The sequence below is a fragment of the Aedes aegypti genome, chromosome 2, assembly GCF_002204515.2.
Source record: "Aedes aegypti strain LVP_AGWG chromosome 2, AaegL5.0 Primary Assembly, whole genome shotgun sequence".
Lineage (NCBI taxonomy): Eukaryota > Metazoa > Arthropoda > Insecta > Diptera > Culicidae > Aedes > Aedes aegypti.
Genome location: NC_035108.1, coordinates 193,477,425 through 193,499,261, shown reverse-complemented (window position 1 = coordinate 193,499,261; position 21,837 = coordinate 193,477,425). Strand labels below are relative to the sequence as shown.

Below are 21,837 nucleotides of genomic sequence, written 5' to 3'. Positions count from 1 at the left end.
AAATAAATGTTTTAGATGGACCTTTTTGAAAATTATCAATTAAATAATAAAAAAAAACACAGAAGCCAATTCCGGCATTGAAAGAGGAAAACAAATAATTACTAATTGCGAAAAAACTCAAAAACTTTATATGCAGTTTGAAAGCGCGCACAACTTCAATTTAAAACTCAATACTCCAATTGAAAATCAAGGTACTGAAGATTTCGAAAGCATTCTCAATCAAGAGTGAGAACAATTATTAAAAAAAAATCGAAAATGTAGAAGCCCCTGGCTATGATGGAATTTTCTACATCTTCGTCAAGAAACATCCAGAGAGTTGCTTATCGTTCTTGGTTGATATATTTAACAAATGTTTTCGGTTGGCATATTTTCTTCACAAATTGAAAATGCCCAATCAGCTTGATTTCCTTCATCAGTAAACTCTTTGAAAGGGTTATTTTGAACAGAATGAAGGTCCACATCAACGAAAATTCAAGTTTTGCCAATGAACAGTTCAGATTCCGGCTTCGACCGCTAATCTACTTTTACGTGTGACAAATTTGATTCGTTCCAACAAATCTGAAGGCTATTCTACTGGTCTTGCTCTTCTAGACATAGAAAAAGCATTCGACAATATTTGGCATGAAGGCTTGGTTGTAAAATTAAAAAAAAAAACTTTAATTTTCCAACAAACATTGTTAGAATAATCCAAAGTTATCTGTCAAATCGTACACTTCAGGGTGCTTATCAGAACTTCAAGTCAGAAATGTTTCCTGTAAGAGCTGGTGTTCCTCAAGGCAGCATTTTGAGACCAATATTATACAATGTTTTCACATCTGACCTACCTCAGTGATTTCAAAAATCTTTATTTCCAGATGACACAAGCCTCTACGCCGAATAACAAAGCCTGCAAGCCGTCTGTAGTAGACTGCAAACAAGTTTTGATATTTTTTCTTCATATTTGCAAAAATGGAAGATTTCTTGAATCTATGACAAAAGGTCGAAAGGACAAAAGGTCGAAAAACAAAAAAAGAAGGGACATAAGCCAAATACTAGAAAGAAGTCTCTACAGAAAATTCAAACAAAAATTTTGAAGACGATTCAGAAGCTGCCTTCCTGGTATAGTACTAATGAGATAAACAGAATATCGAATGTTGAACCAATGCAGCAAACGTCGAATAAAATTATTGATAATTTTAGAATAATTGTTTTACCATAATTAGGATGATAGTATTGTCGAACAGAGAACATTTAGATAGAAAAAATAAATGAAATGTTCGAATCGATACTAACAAAGAAATTGAAAACAAATATTGAACAAAAAATAAATGAAAAAATAAAATTGAAGGTATATTTAGTTTTATAGAGAATGTAGAGCTACAAAAATGACCTAGCATAGAATTATGGAAAACTCATTAGAGCTGACGAACACTTGAATGGTGTTCGTTCTAGATTTAATCAAAATTCGAAAATAACTCGCCCTCCCGCCATTCTTGCCCTCGGATGCTTCATTGCTTGTTCCCACAACCTAGCCGAAGCCTTGATGGTTTCCAATTTCTTTTCTCTTTTCCTATTAAAACCACAAAACTGCAAATTCAATTAGCCGGTTACGTCGCTGGGTGTGGTAGATATCAACGTCAAAGAGGACGCGAAGTAAACTGCTTCTTATAGCAAAGCGGCAGAATAAGATAATCAATTCACGACGTTGTTGTTGATGACTATGGGTTCAACGCCTTCTGTAGCAGCCGGGCAGTTTTCTCCTCGACTGAGCTTGATTCGATATTAGTCGCTGCAGCCAGCAGCCAGTGCACAGTGGTCCAGATTTAAAAAAATCGTGGCAAAAATCGAAACGTCGGGAAAAATCTAAAACAGTCGTTTTGATTGCCAAAGACTGCAGCGCCGAAACTAGTAGCTCCTCGCTTATAAAGTATTGTATCTAGCAATAAGAAACTACGAATTTTGTATGAAGGGTGCAAGCATGTTCGAAAATTCGATTGAATCGATTATAATTTGTGTAATTTAAATCTAAATATGTCTATTATAAAAGTTTTATTTTGCATGCTCAAAAAATGTATTAAATCATAGTTCAAATTTCATTAATGAAACCAGTGTTTTCACAAGTTTGACGACCCCTAACACGAAACTGTAACGTGCAAAAATGTTTCTGAAATCAGCAACGGACCCAGCAATCCCAAATTTACTGGAAACATGCGGGTTACTGGGTTGTTTTAATGCCAGCTTATTGAAAAATTGAACCACTGTGCAGCGGTGGGAATGACTCGAATAAACTGGTGTACAAACAAACAGCGAGTTGCCTGCCAATCTCATTCACAAGTTTGCAGATGTGTTTGGCGAAATGCTGGCATTAACTTTGAATGCATCACCAAACGATATTGTTGACGCTGCTGTTGATGATGATGATGATGGCGATCATGGCGATTCTCTAATGCAGAGAAAACTAAAGCGATGACTTTTTTTTCGCCTGCCTTGAAAAGTGAACAGTTCGAAATCTAACCAAGTAAAGGTCTGCAAAGCCGGTCTCTGCGAGTCGGTAGGTGCTGCACTTTGTATTGGCGGGATATTGTATAGCGTTAGAAAGGTTTTTGCCTATGCAGTGCACCGGTAGGTCAAGTGAACGTTAAGCAGGCCGGCTTTCATCGAGTCCATTGAACTTGCTGTTCGCCTAGGGTTATATTGATTGGGAAGTTGCGGGTTTTCCATGAGTAAAGGTTTTGAGGTAGGACACGTAACCATCAAGAGCAAAAGCGATCGCAGTTCCGATTTTTTCTATCTCGCTAACTTATACAATGAACCACCAATAGCGGTCACGGTAAACGTACAGCTATTCAGCAATACCATGTTTAAGATGGTGGCTTCGTATCCCATCAATCAAGGATCTTTTCGGGTTGGATATTATTTCGACTTCCCTAGGTTAGAGCTTGCCATACTATTACAAATGCAAAAATATCAGTTGCCAAAAAAACTCTTAGTTAATAGCTGTGGAAGTTATCTTAAGGACAATAAGCTGAAAAGCTGACTTTGTCCCAGTAGCAGGGCTGGTAATGACTGAGTGTTTTAAAAAAAGGAACTTTAGCGATCCCATGTCTGAAAAAGAGACCAAAAAGAAATAAGAAACACATTAAACAGGAATCAAGAGAACAACCCGAATAAAACTTTACAAATAAGTTGAAAGTTAATCTCATTCAAGCACTATACAACCTACATACTGAGCTAGTTTTATCGGAATCCATAAATTTCACCGTAATCTCAACAGTTATCGATAGAGATGCGATTGGGACTTAACTGAGAAATCAAAAGCAATGAAAGAATAGTACCGTAATCCGAGGTAACATTGATCAGCGGGGTAACATTGATCGCAATGACCCTCCTCGTAAAAAGTTCCACGCAAGATTCACCGATGAAATATTTTCATTGCGTGAATGATGATTCCCTTCTTTTTTTCATGATCTATTAAACATTAAGTTTTTTGCAAAAATTGAGTTGTATTCATGCGTAACTTTTGTAACTTTTGGAAGTAATGATTTTCATAATTATGGAATTACGGGAGATCCTGCAGGAATTTTTCTACGAATCCCATCGCGAATCATTTCAAAGTTTATTTTAAGGATACCTTGTGGAGTGTAAATTCATCGGGAAATAATTCTTGAGATTCCTCCAAGATTTTATTTTTAAGGATTTAATCCTTCGTGGAATATTATTTAAGTTGTTCAACGAAAATTTCCTTTGGCGTTCTCTTCAAAATTTGATCTACAAGATTTCCCTACTTTCCAAGAATTCAAGGAGTTTCTTCACGGTTTTGGAGGATTCCACAATGAATTCTTAGAGGTATCCAACGTGTGATTGCTTAAGATTTTTCTGAGCTTCATGCATTTTTTTCGATTTCCTTCCATGAATTAGATGTTTCATAAATTACTTCAGTATTTCATTTTTAACATAGTCCAATAATTATTGCTGAAATTTATCAAAATAAATGTTACTTAATTCATTCAATTTTGTTCGATTTATACTCCATTTTCAAAGTAATTCCAAAACAGAAAACCGACTTTCGATTACCGTAATTATGGAATTTCTCTAAGCATACATCAAAGAATCGCTTGCGTATTTTTTTAGCACATTCCAAAGATAATTGATCAAGAATTCTGGTGGGATTCCTGTGAACATCTCTAAAAAGAATTTCTAAAGTTTTTCCTTGACTAAACTAAGAAGAAATTGTTGAAGATTCATTCAGGAGAAGAAAAAGAAAAAATAGTTACTTTAGAGACCTTTCGTCAAGACTTTGAAGAGAATTGCATTGAAATAGTAACCCAATCTCTAAAGAAAGATCTGTTTCCAGCCTTTTAATAGGAAAATAAGGCCAGAAAGAAATGCTTGGTTAAACTAGGCCAGGCGTCGATGAAGACCTCGATCACATAAGGTTATGCTGATTCGGTAGCCTTTTTCTGTTCAGTCACCAGCGGCACAAATAAGGCGGCATGGTGACACAGTAATCGAGGTTTTGTTATCCAAAATTGAACCGTAATCAGCTCCATAATCTACTGTGCGCGATAATTGAACTGGCTGACGAATCGCAGCAATAATAATCATCAGTTTTGATTGTTGTTGATCAACGTTATTTTCAGATTGTGTAATTAGATGTTGATCGATGTGGCGATTATTAATAGTTGCTTCAACATTCAAAGAGGAATCAAAAGGAGATCTTAATAATTCTAGTCCCGTACGCAATACCAAACGTTGCGCGTTTTTATTGATTGGATGACGTGAGAGAAACCACATTATATTGTAATACCTCATGTGTGATGGAAGTGCGGAATATACGCGACTTTACAGCTGCACCTCGTACAGTAAGCTCTCCATCTAGGACGCTGTTTTGTGTATCGCACTATAGTCCGAATCGACAATTCAGCAGGACAAAATCTCGTTGTTAGATGAGCAATGTCTTCAGATAGAGAAAGATGGAAAGGATGATATTTATAAAGGTTTAAATTGTGAAGCTAACTTTTTTGTGTTTGCGTTATTTAGCAATCTTTTAGAAAATGTTTGTTTGTTGAGTATCTTCAGCAATGATTTAAATTTTCGTTTGTTCTTAGTAACTTAATTTTGAAAGTATAAACTTAGGGTGGACCATATTTTTTTACTTTTTGTTTTCCTTTTTACAAGATGGTCTTCAGAAGAGATGTAGATGAGCATTAGGCCTAAATAAGGACTACTATATCCAACTGTTTTGTCTGAGAAGATGCAAGTAAATTACGATCAACTTCTCTGAAGACATCATACGTCTGAAATCAACGAGGATAGAAAAACAAGTGTTTTCCTGCTAGATTATCGATTCGAATTATTGTACATCAACAGAAACAAATGTAATGCATTGAATTGAACTAGATTTTCAACGAAGAAACGAATATTCACGTAGTAGTTCGTAGAACGACGCCAACTTGAAGCCATAGATGGACAGATTACTGTACTCTTCGCACGATGCAGCTTTGTGAATAAGTTTGTTTACAATCGTGTGGAGTAGATTTGCAAAATCGATTCAACTCTGCCGTGGCTTTCATACACGGGAAAAATACGACGCATAGGCACTTTAAGCGACCGTCGGCCGTGACTTACTAAGAGGAGTGTTTTTTTTCACTTACAGAGGGTTGCGATAATGGATCTCTATAGAATATTAACTCAGACTTGGAAGGAAAACTTTATAAATGTCTTTACCTTATTTCAAACGCTCATCACTCAACTCAATTCGATTACTTTGATTGAGATCATATAGAATATCATAAGCTATTATGAGCATTACGATTTAGTTTAAGTATCATTATTCATTATTTTTATTGTCAAACTGTTCATTTATCTACGAACATACTACAAGTTATGAATAATAAAGCCAGGGAAAGTCCCCTTTTTTTGTTCGACACGCGGCAGTTAGTTAAGCACGGATAAACGAAAATGTTATCGTCACAGTTATTAGTTCAACTGAAAATGAGTAAACGAAAGCTCCGGAAAAAAAGTAATCGCAAACCAAAACAAACAACATTCAGTTCGTGACCGGTTTGTTCAATGACAATGTATTATTTTGTATTCCGTTGTTTCGTTCGTTCAGTTATGTCAGTAAGCATTGTACTCGTTTTGGCAGTTAGTCTTTGCTCGCTTGGTAGTAATGAACATCAAAGGCTATATGATATGCAATGGAACAAAATGCTTGAATTGCAAGAACATTTTAGTTATATGGATTTTTTCATAGACACTTCTTTGAGAAATTATAGAAAAACTTTAATTTTTAGAATTATCTTTGCGACAATATATTTGCAAAAATCTATTGATGAAAAATGAAGAAAATATATAAACACTTATTTAATGGTAATTTATGTTATTGATATACTTTTGGCAAATATTTTAGAAGGCTTTCTTATCAGATCACGCGTCGCACGATACAGCTTCTCGATTTAATTTACATAGCAAAAAATGAACAAATATTTTTATGAGTAAAAATTGCGTGGCAATAATAGGGATACAGTACTGACCCGATTTTGTCAGCCCCCGATTCTGTCAGCCCCCGATTTTGTCAGCCAATTTTAAATTTGTTAAAAAATTGTTATCGTCATGTTTTACCACGTTTACATTAAAATTGATGATGATGTTTGATGTCAGGTAATAGATATTACCAATATAAGGGAGGGGGCAGCCCCTGATAAACAAAAACTGGGTACGCCCATGTCCATCGCCCTCTTAAAAGGCCATGTAACCATGTAACACATCAAAATTTGAAAAACAGGAACAAAATAAAATGACCCGATTTTGTCAGGTTCCCCATTTTGTCAGCCTAAAATTCATCGAGGAGCTGACAAAATCGGGTCCTTGAAATGGGCCAAATTTTATTAAGAGTCAATAACTCTCTTGTACATCAAAAGTAGTACATTTTGTAGGTGGTTAGGATGAACGATTTGCCACCTTTGCAGCAAACATGTTGCACATGTGGACGCGACTCCTCTGTCTTCAACAAAATTAGGTTGCACTCCTTAACTCATAGCAACACAGCAAACAGAAAAAATTGTTATAGTACAAAGTCGTTACTGCAGTTCGTAAGTTCTCATATCGACACAAAGCTGAGAAGTAGACTTTGTCCCAGAAATCCTAGGATCCACATCTGAAATCCAGAACCCATACTGGAATCCCAAGAACAGCACTGGATTCCAAGAATCCACACTGGATTCCCAGAATCCTCACTGGAAACACACACGTTGGAATTCCACGATCAACGCTCCAATCTTAAAATCCCTACTGGAATACCAAGATCCAAACTGCAACATCAAGATCCACACTGGAACTCCAGGATCCTCACTGAAACCCCAGCATCCTAACCGGAATCCAAGCATCCACACTGGAACCCCAGAATCCACACTGGAATCCCAGAATCCATACTGGATTCCCAAAACCCATGCTGAAATCCAACAATCCACACTTGAATATCAGAATCCACACATGAATCCAAAGATCTACATCGAAATCCCAGCATTCACACTGGAATCTCAGGGTACATATTGAAATCCCAGGAATCATACTGGAATATCAGGTTTTACAGTGGAACACGAGACTTCAAAGTGGAATTCTAGAATCCACATCGGAATACTAGTATCCACACGGTAATTTATGAATCCACACTTGAAACCTAGGATCCCAGGCAAAATCCAATGAAATCGTGCGATTCATATTACAATCTCAAGATCCATATCGAAATCCAACGATCCACGCTACAATCACCTACAAATCAATCCCAGGATCCAAATAGCAAATATAGAATCCACACTGAAATTCCAATATAGTAATCCCAAAATTTGCACTGTCATCAAAGGATCCACACTGGTATGCTAGCTGGAATCGAAGCTGGAATCTCAGGATCCACATTGTAATCCGAAGACCTACACTTGAATCCCAGGATTACATGGGGATCTCAATCATACCAGGATCCGCACTAGATACCAAGGATCCAGACTGGAATACCATGTCCACATTGCCACCCTACGATCCACAATCCACTCCCAGGGTTCACTCTCAAATCCTACGAATCACTGAAATTGTACGATCAACATTATCCCAGTATCCACACTTAATTCCTACGATCTACACTACAATCCCAATATCCACACTGAAATACCACATTTTTAACCTAGAATCCCAGGATCTGCACTGGAATTCCTGGATCCACATTGGAATCCCAGAATCCATTCTGAAATCTCAGAATTCACTATGTAATCCCGGAGTCCACACTGGCCTTCAGGATCCATTCTACAATCGTCCAGGAATCTCTGATTTGGAAACCACGCTTATTGTAGCATAAGAAGAACGTGGTAATGCCGACAAGGGCTGCTGACAAAATAGCTCAATAAATTGAATTATTTTGTGCTGGCTGCGCAACCTAGTGGAAGAAATCTGAATTAAGAAACCTGTCATTAGACTGTACGTTTCAGCCGTCAGTATCGTGACCAGAAGTATTGCCAGTATCCACAAGTCATGAGCATGAGTATGAGCATAGATGACCGTACAAATTGTAGTTGCTACTCCGTGATTGACCAGAACAATCGAAGTTGCCAGGAAATTAATGAATGGGGCTTGGGATTAGCTTACCATTCTTTAATGTGCACAAATCGAGAGCTCAAATTTTAAAAGTCAATAACGGCGCCGGCCACGTCCTTACGGTCATCGGGGAAGGGAAGGAATGTTAGTTAGACAACCGTTGCTACTAGAGACCGAGTATACTTCTGCATCTCCTCAATTATTTTGAAACGATATTGGGTTAGTGGGATAAGCTAAGGATTTGGGAGTGACCAGTGGTTGGTGATGCGATTCATGATATAATCACGCCTAAACGGGTTCGCCATATAATTCGATAATCGCATTGTACCCCGAACAAGTGTTCATCACTCCCCCACGCAAGAGCAAGAATAAATCAAACACTTCTAACGATCCGCGGCGCTTCTTCATTTCACTACTCGTCCGAGGCGCGACATGTTTGATCCTGCCCTCATCGCCCGCCCCGCATGAGCAAGCATCAAGGTCGAAGGATCAAACACAACTCTGCCAGTATCCACAAGTCATGAAGTTCATAAACTGGTCATGATATCATGACGACAGATCGTGTTTTCATTAATAATAATTATGATCCCGCATAATAGTAACACCCAGAACAATACTGTTGGATTGTAGCATACCTCACTCCAATCAGAATTATTTTGACCTGTAGTGTAGACACTCAAATTATACAGTAAGAAAACTTCGTAGTACGTCGTCTTTCATTATCCACGAAGGTATCTAGGCTACAAATAGTAAGGAAGTCGGTCTAAAACCAGCATGTATGAAGCACGCGTTTTTAAATGTTAACTGTCGTAAAAAGTCCTGTAAATGTATGTGAAAATTTAGTGTAAAATATATGTTGCTTTTAACTCCAAAATGTGTTAACGTAAATCTTTGGTGCAATGGAAAATGAGAGTAGGACGGACTTGGCCTGGTCAACATTACCTTCAAGGAAACTCTATGGCTCCCAAGCGATGTTGGGAAATACCTCACCAACCCACATACAGTCCACTAAACCCTGGATCGGCCAACAAATACAATATCTCTTAATTTTGTGTTTGTATTGCTTTGCTTTGCTTATAACGGTTTCTTCCCAACACTAGAGATTTTACATAAAAATATGGCTCAAGAATTTTGTTCTGAAATTTTCCAGAGATTTCGTATGATTTGTTTGTCTATGTGCATTTTGGTATTATTCTTATGGAGATACTGCTGGATACACTTATCAAAACTACATACAAACTTAAACGGGCTTGGATAGACGCAACTTCTATCCAAACAAGCTTAAATTTTAGGACGACATTTAGAATTTTAACTATAATCGAAAAAGCGATGTAGAGCAAAACGATTGCCTTAGTCAATTTCTCCAGAAATTTTCTTATAGGTTCATTAAAAATCATACATGGGTTCTTCCAGGAATCTTAGTTTTTTTTTCTAACGTTGCCTCATCTTGGACAGAGCCTGCATCTGCTATGCTCAGTGTTTTGATGAATCCTTCCACAGTTATTAACTGAAATCTTTCTTTGCCAACGGATCATTTTTTGCATATGCATATCGTGATGTAAATTTCAAGAACTTCTTCGGAAATTCTAGTTACTGGTGACAATACTGGAAAGTTTCTGGTGAAAATCCTGATAGGATTCTGATTAGAATCCAGGAAGAAACTCTTTGACAGTCCTGGAAGAATTGTGATGAAAATCCTGATTTCAGATGAGATTTTTGCAATGCTTCTGATGATAATCCTAGAAAGTTTGGATACAAATCGTGGAACGTGGGGATGGGCGACTAACTCACAAATCGGCCATAAGAGTCGACTCTCCAAAATTTTTCTTTTTTTTTTTTTTTCTTTATTAGAGAGACTTTCAGCCCGAGGCTGGCTCGTCTCTAATTCTCTCCAAAATGAGGGAACGAATCATGTCTCTATTCAAAAAAGTCACGATTCACTAGCCCCGCATTTTTCAGAAGAGTTAGGAGTAATATTCCATCGAATCTAGAGATACCTTTTAAAGAATTATAATGAAAAAATTGGGACGAGGGGATTTTTTTTTATTATCGGACAATTTGGGCCGGAGGTTCTCCCATTTGCATGAAATTTTCACCAAAGGTAGAGCTTGTGGATACATGACCAAAAGTGAAATTCAAAAAAATTATAGTGGCCTATTTTCCCAGAAAACTCTAGATGAATTTTCACGATTTTTCTATATACCTCAAACTTTGAAAATTCATATCTCCTGAACTATGCATCGTAGAACAAAAGTTTTTTAGTGAAATCGAAAGGAAATTTCAGGATACGAATAAAGGACATACAAAACACCCAACTGACCAATGGAGAGTGGTCCGATTGACGAAAAGCTTCTTCTGACTGGAAAGGAAAGGATGGTTTACTGTGTTACACTTACAATGCGTGTAAATTACTGCCGCCGTTAGCGCACGGTTATGAGGCCCACAATAGAACACATTTGTCTATGAAAAGCGTGCGGGTGGTCATCGGTTTTTCAGTTCTGTCGCCTAAACGGTAAAAGATACCACTTTGGCGTCTATGGACGAAAGTTAGAGTATGGATTGATGAAACAAAAAATATTTTTTTGAAAATTTTTCATGATACAGACGATAGTTTTTTCGCTATTTTTCCGACAATTTTCTCCATGGTGAAAAATTTTCCGAGAAATGTTTTTCTTTTTATATTTTTAATAGATTTCTGAGGAAATTTCCTTTCGATTTCACTAAAAAACTTTTGTTCTACGATGCATAGTTCAGGAGATATGAATTTTCAAAGTTTGAGGTATATAGAGAAATCGTGAAAATTCATCTAGAGTTTTCCGGGAAAATAGGCCACTATAATCTTTTTGAATTTCACTTTTGGTCATGTATCCACTAGCTCTACCTCTGGTGAAAATTTCATGCAAATCGGAGAACCTCCGGCCCAAACCTGTCCGATAATTTAAAAAAATGCCCACGAGCCTGATGTAAATTTTGAGAAGATGCTGATAAAATACTTAAGGGATTTTAAAAAGAATCCTCAAAATTTCTGATAAGAATCCTAAGAGACTTCTGACGAGAGGATTCTGATAAGAATCCTGATAAAATTCTGACCTGAATTATGAGATAATTTTAATTACAATCCTGCAAAGAATAAGAAGCCAATGTGAACCCTGCAAAGAATCTTATGCGAATACTGTGATCATGTTGCTGAGAATCCTGCGAGAATTCTGATAAGAATCATGAATAAATGCTGATGAGAATCCTGCGAAGAATCCTATGAGAACCCTGTGAGGAACCTAGTAAGAATGATGAGAAATGTGTCGAAATTCTAAGAGATGCCTGAGAGGATCAGAAACGTTATAAAATTCTCAATTGAATCGAAATTTTAAAAATAAATTATTGGATTTTTTTTACTAAACCTAATTTTCAATACAATGATCGAATATATTCGAAATACTCAAATTTAGCTTCCAATAGAATCCATCAAATAATCATCGAACTAACTATGCAAAATTCGACCCAATGAGTCGAATGATGTCTCTTTATAATCAGCATTGCTCAGAAATTAATCTGACGATGTCGCGAACAAAGCTAAGACAATATTTTAATTCCTTAAGATATAATACAACATAGAATTAGGCAAAAATGTAGTCTACTATTGATTGACGAAATAAATAAATAAATTTTCCGTTTTCCGCTTGGCAAAATAGTTTTACCTCCACGATACAGTTGGGGTTGATATTTTTTCGTTATGAGGATTTTCTTTGAGTCTTCAACTATGTGCCAAATCACCTTGGCTCAACTCAAAATGTTCACTTTACGTCCAGAATGTCGCAACATTAACTCTAAAAGTTATCATGATGATAAATTTTCGAGCTGTTTAGTGGAATACCTAAAAGTAAATGAGAAGCAAATTTAGTACTATTTCATTTAATTTCATTAGAGTGTGTATCCTTTGACAGACACGCGTATTTACCCTTAACTGTAAGGCCTTGTCGTGTACTAGACTCGACTTATAGTGGTATAGTACTAAATTCCGGTTTCATTTACTCTGAAAATTCCAATTTTCTGAAACAGTGTTCTTTCATGATTTTAATAATGGTTTTTTTCTAGTGATAAAAATCAATCTTTTTTATCAAAAACGGGGTTCTAAAACTGGACTTAAAATGGTCACCTGCATCTTTTGTCGAGTAAATAAGATTTTATATGACACAGTAAAGAAATCAACACTTGATCCAGGTTGGTTCTCCGGGATCGTAAACTTGGGAGTCTTAGTTTCTGTCGCCTGTATCTGAACATGTCGAATGGCCAAGTGATTATAGAGGTTCACAAATGGTCCACATGACATGATATTCATATACTTTTACATTAAAACATTCGGAATACTGGTGGAATTGGAGGTGTACGCTACATTTCCGGCCATATACAGGGTGGCCACCAAATTTAAATTTGGAAATTCCCGCTTTTTTCCCGGTTTTCCCGGTATATTTTACATAATATTCCCGGTTTTTCATCTTTCGAACAACTTTAATTGAGTTTTTCTGTGTCAAAAATCGTTTCTATGAAAAGCACTGCAACATTTTTTAATTGGTTTTAAAAAATTCAGTTGTTTATTTTCATAGTAATTTGATTGTTTATCAATAGTTTCACTATTGGAACAATAAGTTGACTATTAGATTGTCCTAATCTATATGGAATCTTATACCGAAAACTATGGCTATAGTATTCATCTGAATCGATTTGTCTCGCGTACATCGAAAATCAATGGAGCTCTGGAGCTATCTATCATAGGAAAGAGATGGTTAAGTGTGCTAATAAAACAGATCCTACTTTAGTAACGACAGGGATTTCATTTGAATGCTATTTGAACCATATTTACCAACAATATGCCCTATAAGCTAAACTTTGAATTGACAAGTTTAACTTTTAAGATCTACAGAATCTGACAACCGTTCGCGGTGAAGATTTGATGGTTTGTTTGCATTCACACGTTTTCATGTTTGCAAACGATCACAATTTCAGCTCAGAGCTCTGTTTGGTTCTCAAGACTCGTGCTCTTGAAATGTCTAGGTTTGTGGCTTTGGCTTATGGTCTTCGAAAACAGCCCCTGTCTGTTTTGCTGGTCTGCTCGATAGGTAGACTGCTTGACAGTTCGATAGGTAGATTTGGTTTCACTCTTCGCGCAACTCTCCATTCATAGACTCTGCATTTACCTAGGGCTCGCTCACAATTTTAATAACACCGAAAATGGTCATTTTTGACATCCACACACTCTCTCGTAATGCTTTTTGTATGAATATTCTACACATTTTATACGAGCTGTAACAGCTTGATCGTTATTAAAATCGTAAATGAACCTTTATTCGAAACTTTGTCGATTAGATCACTAGTGACATATTAAAAGCATTTATAAATAGGCTTGTTTTCCAGATAGAATGTATTGAGCTAAGATATTGAGTATTGAGATAAGATATTGAGCAATTACAGAAGAATGCTAAACCAATCTGCAATAAGTAATTCAACTTCGATTCAAAACGTAAGTAGACAAATATATAGAGAAAAATTAAAAAAATCGCCCTGACAGTGCGAGGGCGAAAATTAAAAAAAAATGTTTCGAAGCATTGCTAAGAGAGAAAAGAGTGAAACATTTTTAAGAAATATGATGTAGCAGAGAAGAAATTGATTCATGAATGTTTGAAAGCAAGTGGTTCAAAACTGCGGATGCCTCATGGAAATATCATTAAACATAACTAATTTCTATATCTTATTTTGGAGGTTGGTTTGTAGATTACTGCTTGAAGATGTTCGTTCAAAACGATTTTCCCGGTGATCGTCTCAAATTCCCGGTTTTTCCCGTCTTTTTCCCGGTGGATCCAAATTCCCGTCTTTTTCCCGCTTTTCCCGTTTTTCCCGGTTCGGTGGCCACCCTGATATATCTATCCGGATCAACCATCGGTATCCAAAAGTTTATGGATACATTTGGAGGTGCGACTAATCCTTTACACAAAACTGTTAAAATTGGATACTGTGTGAAAGTGCGGTGGGAACCCCTGTTATGGGAAAACCTATAAGACAGAGATTATCAACACACTTTTTTCAGGGTCTATACGGAGATTCTCCCGGACAATTTTCCCTAAAAGAAGTGTGTTGATAACCCTTGAGAATTGATCAATTGATTCAAAAGATATGAGCAAAAGTGTGCAAAAAGTTGTCTACGCTTTTTATGGGTTCAATGAGCGGTAAATGGCGTCCTTATGATATTTGAAACATGTACAATTAAATTAGGGCAATTATGGTAATTCATACCATCATTTAAAATAAATTGAGAAATTCATTGACTCAAGTTACCCTGAATAGACCAGACAAAGATAAGCCGACTCACCGAAAATAACGACTAAATTCAATGACAACTATCCCCAATAATTTATACTTATTATGTATCTATAACATCCACATCATCACAACATAAAATCGATACACAACACATCTCCCAAAGAACGTACGTTCGTTACGATGCCCAACTTAACATACCTGGTATGGGTCAGCATCCCGGTTGAATTCCATTCCGCATTCTCAATGTCCGACGATGTTTTCCCATTCGATATCGACATTATTGCTGCGTAATCTGGTCGGATTTTCTCGTATGTTGCCTCGCAGCTTCAAGGATTCCGCCCTAATTCGCGGGATGATATTCACTTTTCGACCGTGAAAACTAATTACTTCGTTCTGGCAATCGACAATCGCTCTTCCTTTCTTCAGTTTACACGTTGATGGGCTAAACCAAACAAAATTCCTAATTTTACACTTTCGTAATATGTGGATCAACGACGCTAGCCGAAGCTGACTCAAACGCACGCGGAGAAGTTATTTTTATTCGCGGCATCAAACACAACACTCTCACGATGGAAGTTATTCCCATGCATTGAATCGAGTTACGGTCAGCTGCCGCAGCATTACCTTCATCGCACAAGCTGCTTCTACTGATAGGGACGATTGTGATCGCCGCCCCAATTGACCCGTGATGACACACTGCCCAACAACCTAGATCACATATGCGATATTGACTGCGAACGGCCGCATGAAAGAAGGCGGATAGTAAGTAAACCAGGTCGCACTCGCACTCTGCACCTAAGAACCTAATTGTTTTCAGCATTCGCGAATGAATTCATTCACAAATTTATCACACACGCGCGTTGCTCTTCGGACCCTGCTTGATTGTTGCGAATAATGAATGTAGTGCATCCACGGCTAATGAGCATCGAAACCGAGATTGGCCTGAGATACCGACACTGATTCGAACATTTTCGATTTTGTTACATAAAACATATTATCTGCGGCTTCGCATGCATAGATACTCTTTCCTGTTTCAGCATTTTCTTCACTATGCAATACATTCAAACACGGTGGCCTATTTGATGCACCTATAAAAAATATGTTTCATTGAAAATTAAAAACTGCTCCACAGAAAATCAAAAACTGCTCCATAATAAATGTAGATATTCTCTATTACAATTTATTACATGCTATATAAATACATAAGATTGCTCCAAAAATAATTTATGAGGTGCCGGCAAAACAACGAGTTTTCTTACTTGAAGTGGAAAAATGTATCATTAAATAATTTAAAAAAAACACCATGAATATAATACAGGTCGGACTTGACTATCCGGAGACTCGATTTTCCGGTGACTCTATTATCCGGGATTCGATTATCTGGAATTTTAGACTCAATTATCCGGAATATATTTTTTAATGTTCTTGTTTTTCAGTTTTATGCATAATGTTGAGAAAATTTAGTATTGCAATATACAATATGAATGGTTTAGCAGATTTGAACGTAGGTAAGTAAAGGGGGGGGGTTTGAAAAAGGTTTTTTTTTTGTGTATGCCGGTCAAAAATTTCCTTCTCTAGACTCCTAATGTTTCTAGAAATAATTTCTGGCTACGCAACTGCATTAAATAAATAAAACAACGATGAAAGATAGTTTATGCTCTTTTATCGCAGATTTTAAGTTTCCTTCTAGTGATTCGATTATCCGGAATGAAAAAAAAATCGATACTCCGGATAATCGAGTCCGACCCATAAGAAACCCCCATGTACCCATAGATCAAATCGCACTTAGTTATCATAAAATTTCACAATTAACACCCAAAACCCTCAAAAACATACAAAAGTGTGATAATAAATTTTTGAGCTGTTTAGTAGAATACCTATAAGTAGAATAAGAAAAAAGAATTTAGTACTATATCATTTAATTCCACTAGAGTTTGTATCCTTTGACAGATACGCGTGTTTCGACCTCAACTGTAAGTCGAGTCTAGTACACGACACTAAAGACGGCCTTACAGTTGAGGTCGAAATACGCGTATCTGTCAAAGGATACAAACTCTAGTGGAATTAAATGGTATAGTACTAAATTCGGTTTTTTCATCTACTTATACAAAAGTGTTCTGTCCATATCTCTGTGATTACACGTCCAATTGTAATTCTCTATGGCGAGAATTCGAAAGGCATAGAGCTATTCTTACTTCGTATGTAGTTCTACCAAAACATTTTTAGAACTTTGTATACTAAATTTTTACTTAAAGTTGTGACATTTTCTCAAAAAACACACTAAAAACATGGCTGATTTCTTCAGCGTTGGAAACACGGAAAATATGTGAAATCTCAAACCAATCATGCAAGCGCCGTCATTTGCGTTTGAAAAAGCTATGAATTATTAAAATCGGTTGAAAAATGGCAGAGATATTGACAAAAATTATTTGCGTGTGGCTCAGGTGAACCCAAACTTTTGCACGGGAGTGTATATAAGGACTGTTCATTTTATAAAGTGGACACCTTGTGCATGTGCAGGGGGGCCAGATAGCCGTAGCGGTAAACGCGCAGCTATTCAGCATGACCATGCTGAGGGTCGTGGGTTCGAATCCCGCTGGTCGAGGATCTTTTCGTAAAGGAAATTTTCTCGATTCCCAGGGCATAGAGTATCTTCGTACCTGCCACACGATGTACACATGCAAAAATGGTCAATCGGCAATGAAAGCTCTCAGTTAATAACTGTGGAAGTGCTCATAAGAACACTAATCTGAGAAGCAGGCTTTGTCCCAGTTGGGACGTAACGCCAGAAAGAAGAAGAACCTTGTGCATGCTTAGAGTGTCCATCCCGGGACATCCCGGGACAAAAAATCACGGGATTTGACAAATTTTGGGTTTTTTCCGTTTCCCGGGATTTTAGTTCTGACATCCCGGGATTCCCGAAATGTACGTAGAATTTGATGGAAACCACTAAATTTAAATAAAGCCTTATTTGATGAAATAGGAAAGCATAAAGAAAAAGAGAATAAACGAGTAATTATGTTCATGAAAAGACCAATTTACCTAGCAAGAAACACATATTTGTATTTGTCTAGTTGCAAACTTTTAATGCTTTTTCCTTCAAAATTAGCCGGTTTTATAATCCTAGGCAAATTTCAAAGCAATAAATTTGAAAGTACACCTAAGCTTCAGTCAATAATTTTGGATAATTATTTTTTGCATGATCTTCTACACTACCTTCAACGATCTTGAATCGTCTGTTTAGAACAGTTTTGATAACTTTTCAAATGTTTGAAGCAAATTGCTATACTATTATGACTTAATTTTTACCATACTTCCTTTCACAAGTGATATAGATAATTTGAAAAATTAGTCAAGCTATGTTTTGATTTTTGTTAAGTTGCTTCATCGGAATAAGAAAGTCATACATGATTTGTTATGATTAACATATTATCTTGGAAAGTTACATTATATTTTTCTTTAATTGAAAAAACATTGTATTGTTGAATATGTACTTTTATTTCAACCAAAATACTAGTTTCATTAAAAAATTAAGAATCCGGGATTTCCCGGGATAAGCTTAGATTTTTGTCCACAATCCCGGGAAGAGCAAAATGGCCGTGAAATGGACACTCTATGCATGCTGTATCTTTTTAATTTATCAGTCAAATTTCAATCGGTTTTCTGTACACCGTTCGACTAGTATTGTACATTTTTGTGATAATAAAAATTCTCCAAAATAATTAAATTTCACACGAATATGGAACAACGATTAGAACGGTCGATTTTTGGAGGTTTTTTTTTTTTTTGTACAGGCACTCTGTGCTCGTGGCCACTACTGTGCCGGAATCAGTTGATCTGTAGCTTCTTTGCCGATACAGATCTATTTTCAACATATCTATATTTACATCTACATCACTCTCTCCTACTCTTTTACTCTCACACCGAGCAGGTAGGAGAGAGCTCTGCTGTTAGTGAGAGGCTAGCTGCCTGCGAAGAGGGTCAATTTGTCTCAGTCACCATCTGATACTGACGGAGGATGGATGTGCTCCCCAAAGCACGGTCCTCCGTGAGGCATCTTCTGGTGGCTGGACGGGTTTTTTGTGGAGGGGCTGGGAATCGAACCCATGACCTTCCGCTTATGAAGCGAAAGCGTAACCTCAAGGCTGCAGACCCCCCTAATTTTTGGAGGTTATCAAAATCAATGATTTGTTTGGAAGATTCTACAGTTAATATTTTTTATTTTCAAAAGAGGCTTGTTCTTCAAAAGCATAATCAATCAGAAGCCTGATGGAAAAAATCAAGTTATTTTTGGAACAACAGTTTTATAGATATAGTAAAAAAAAATCCCCTGTATTTTTTAGAGAAAACTGTTTTAAATTTGAACTATTATGTGTAGAATTTTTTGGTTAAAAGTACGTCCTGACGGAAATCCTAATATGGTATTTATATGAAAAAAAAAATTACGCCTCCATAGAGTTACTTATCAAGTCCCTACATCACAATTGAAGCGCAATGGAAATACAATTGCTTTATTTTTAGTAGACCTTTTAAAGTACATTGACGATCATCAAAATCAATCAAAAATCGATTTTATTTTCCACATATTATTTTCATAATATGTTTTTCTGAGATTACCAATTGAAATATTCGGAGAAAACCATTAACAATTTGCTGTAGATCGATAAATATGCGTACGCGGTTTTAAAAGTATGATACTTTTTAGTAAAACTACCATACACAGTAAAATGTGTACTTAAGACTATGGTTTAAACGCACGATTTAGCTCTCGTTTGTACAAATATAGTTTCTTTAGTAAACTAACCCAGTTTTGAACACGCTTTTTTCTTTTCTCTTTTGCTGGGAGTGAAAGGATGGTGTGGTGTATCAGCAAATTTGGCCATATATGGGTAAATCACTAATGTTACCTAATGTCAGAGAATGGTGGAACATAATTGTTTTTTAAAACTATACTTTCAGTAGAATAGTAAAGAATACAAATATACAATTTGTTCATGAAAATTAGGATTTTTGTTTTGCGAAAAATAATGTTAAACTTTGACAAACAGCTTTTCTTAGGAGTTTTTGGAAAAACTATCTTCAACCAAAAGCATTTTCTTGAATCTTATATTTTCATAGCATTGTAGAATAATAGTTACACGATGCACAGAAAACCGATTACGATTTTATCAATAAATAAAAGAGATATAGCATAAACAAAGTGTCAACTTTATAAAATGAACAGTCCTTATATAGATCTAGTGGGTCACCGAATTCCGTGAAAATTTGCTATTTTGTTCTTTATTCGAAATAACGATACACGTGTTTCAATATGAATCTATAGCATGTTCATAATAATCTTATCTTCAAAAAAGTAGTTTTTAGTCATCATCATCAACAATTGCATTCTTCAAGTGCTAAACATAAACTACTCTTCTTCTTCTTTCTCTTCTATGAGTACTTCCACAGTTATTAACTGAGAACTTTCTTTGCCAAACTTACCATTTTCGCATTCGTATATCGTATAGCAGGTACGATTATACTCTATGCCCAGGAAAGTTAAGAAAATTTCAATTACGAAAAGATCCGAGAACACGAGAGCATTTTATAAACTAAATTAAACTTGGAGTTTTCTTTGGAGCATTTTCATTTGAAACTAGAAAATTTGTAGTTTAACCGGTTCTACTGATGATATTTAAGGAGTAATTTCGTTTATCAATGGAACATATTATTGCAATTTGCAATAGAAAATATCTTCATTTATCGTGGAGTATTTTTTGATTTCCCAAGGAGAATTTTAATTTTCTTACAGCCACAAAAACCTTTTGCCATTCAAACACGTTGCACGGCATGACTCCCGATGTCGTCTGTCTTCTATCTTGCGATATGATGGACCTAGATGTTCTTTCACTTATTTCGCACACTCACTTCTTTGCGAGAGACCTTGGCTCCGATACACCTATACACTCATTCAGCGAAAAGGTGCTTTATGGCGCTTCCGCAAATTTCTGCACTCTCGGTCTGTCGCATCGGGTTCTTTATTGTTGCGTTGAGCGGTCAGATGCAGAAGAGGAACGCCGGGTGTTGGAATCTGAAAACAACATAAAACAGGCGCAAAAAAAAAGTTAGCTGAAAGGAACCTTGACGTGTGTGTGCTTTTTTGTTTATTTTTTGTAATGGAATGCGGATTTTTATATTACAGATATGAACCTATATGATGATGCTTTGCGTGGGTAGATCTAGACCAGTGGTGCTCATCCTGCAGTCCGAGGGCTACACTTCTTTTTATTGGCATTACGTCCACACCGGGACAGAGCCTGCTTCCCAGCTTAGTGTTAAATTAGCACTTCTTCAGATAAAGCCTGTCCACGATAAATTTCGGACACGGATGGCGGGTGTACCACAGAAAGTTCGAGAATTTTACAGAAAGAAGGATTAACATCCTTGTCAACTATTTATTTTGTAGATATAACTCTTTTATTCTGAAATAAACAATTGTTTTTGTTGAATTATGAGTACCGTAATCCGGGGTAACATTGATCAGCGGGGTAACATTGATCGGGATGACTCATCTTTTTAAACGTTCAAATAAAGATTTATTGATGAAACATTTTCGAACCATGAATGGTGCCTCTCTTTCGTATATTCATAAGCTAATGATAATTAAGGTTTTTGCCAAAATTGCGTTTAGTTCATGCGCAAATTTGTCAACTAATTGAAACAATGATTTCTATCATTTTCACTTACACAACCGAAAATTCATGTCTCACATGAGTTCTGCAGACGATGTGATCAAGGAAATTGCGGGTGTTACTAAAAATGGCATCGCCGAAAACGATTCCGTTGTCAAATCTTTCATAAGTTCATTCAATTAGGCAACATTAACTAATTACTATTACGAATGCAGAATTTCCTGAGGAAATTGCCTACTTTTAGGCGTATTACGCGGTTCAAGGTGTTTTTAATTTTGAAATAACTCAA

At 36.4% G+C, this 21,837-nt stretch overlaps 1 protein-coding gene across 7 annotated transcripts in view; it reads right to left on the bottom strand.

Moving 5' to 3' along the window:
• The window catches only part of LOC5572944, an 87,978-nt gene that overhangs the window by 51,383 nt on the left and 14,758 nt on the right, over positions 1 to 21,837 (bottom strand). The window contains exons 2-4 of one of the 7 annotated variants that reach the window (XM_021843549.1): positions 20,667 to 20,947; positions 15,502 to 15,965; positions 15,076 to 15,319 (exon numbers count right to left, since the gene is read on the bottom strand). In XM_021843549.1, the coding sequence (XP_021699241.1) occupies positions 15,076 to 15,155 (80 nt within the window). In that variant the 5' untranslated portion in view covers positions 15,156 to 15,319; positions 15,502 to 15,965; positions 20,667 to 20,947. Of the gene's footprint in view, positions 1 to 15,075; positions 15,966 to 20,666; positions 20,948 to 21,837 lie in introns of those variants that run through there. The other 6 variants (XM_021843550.1, XM_021843551.1, XM_021843552.1 and 3 more) reach the window with 6 other exon arrangements.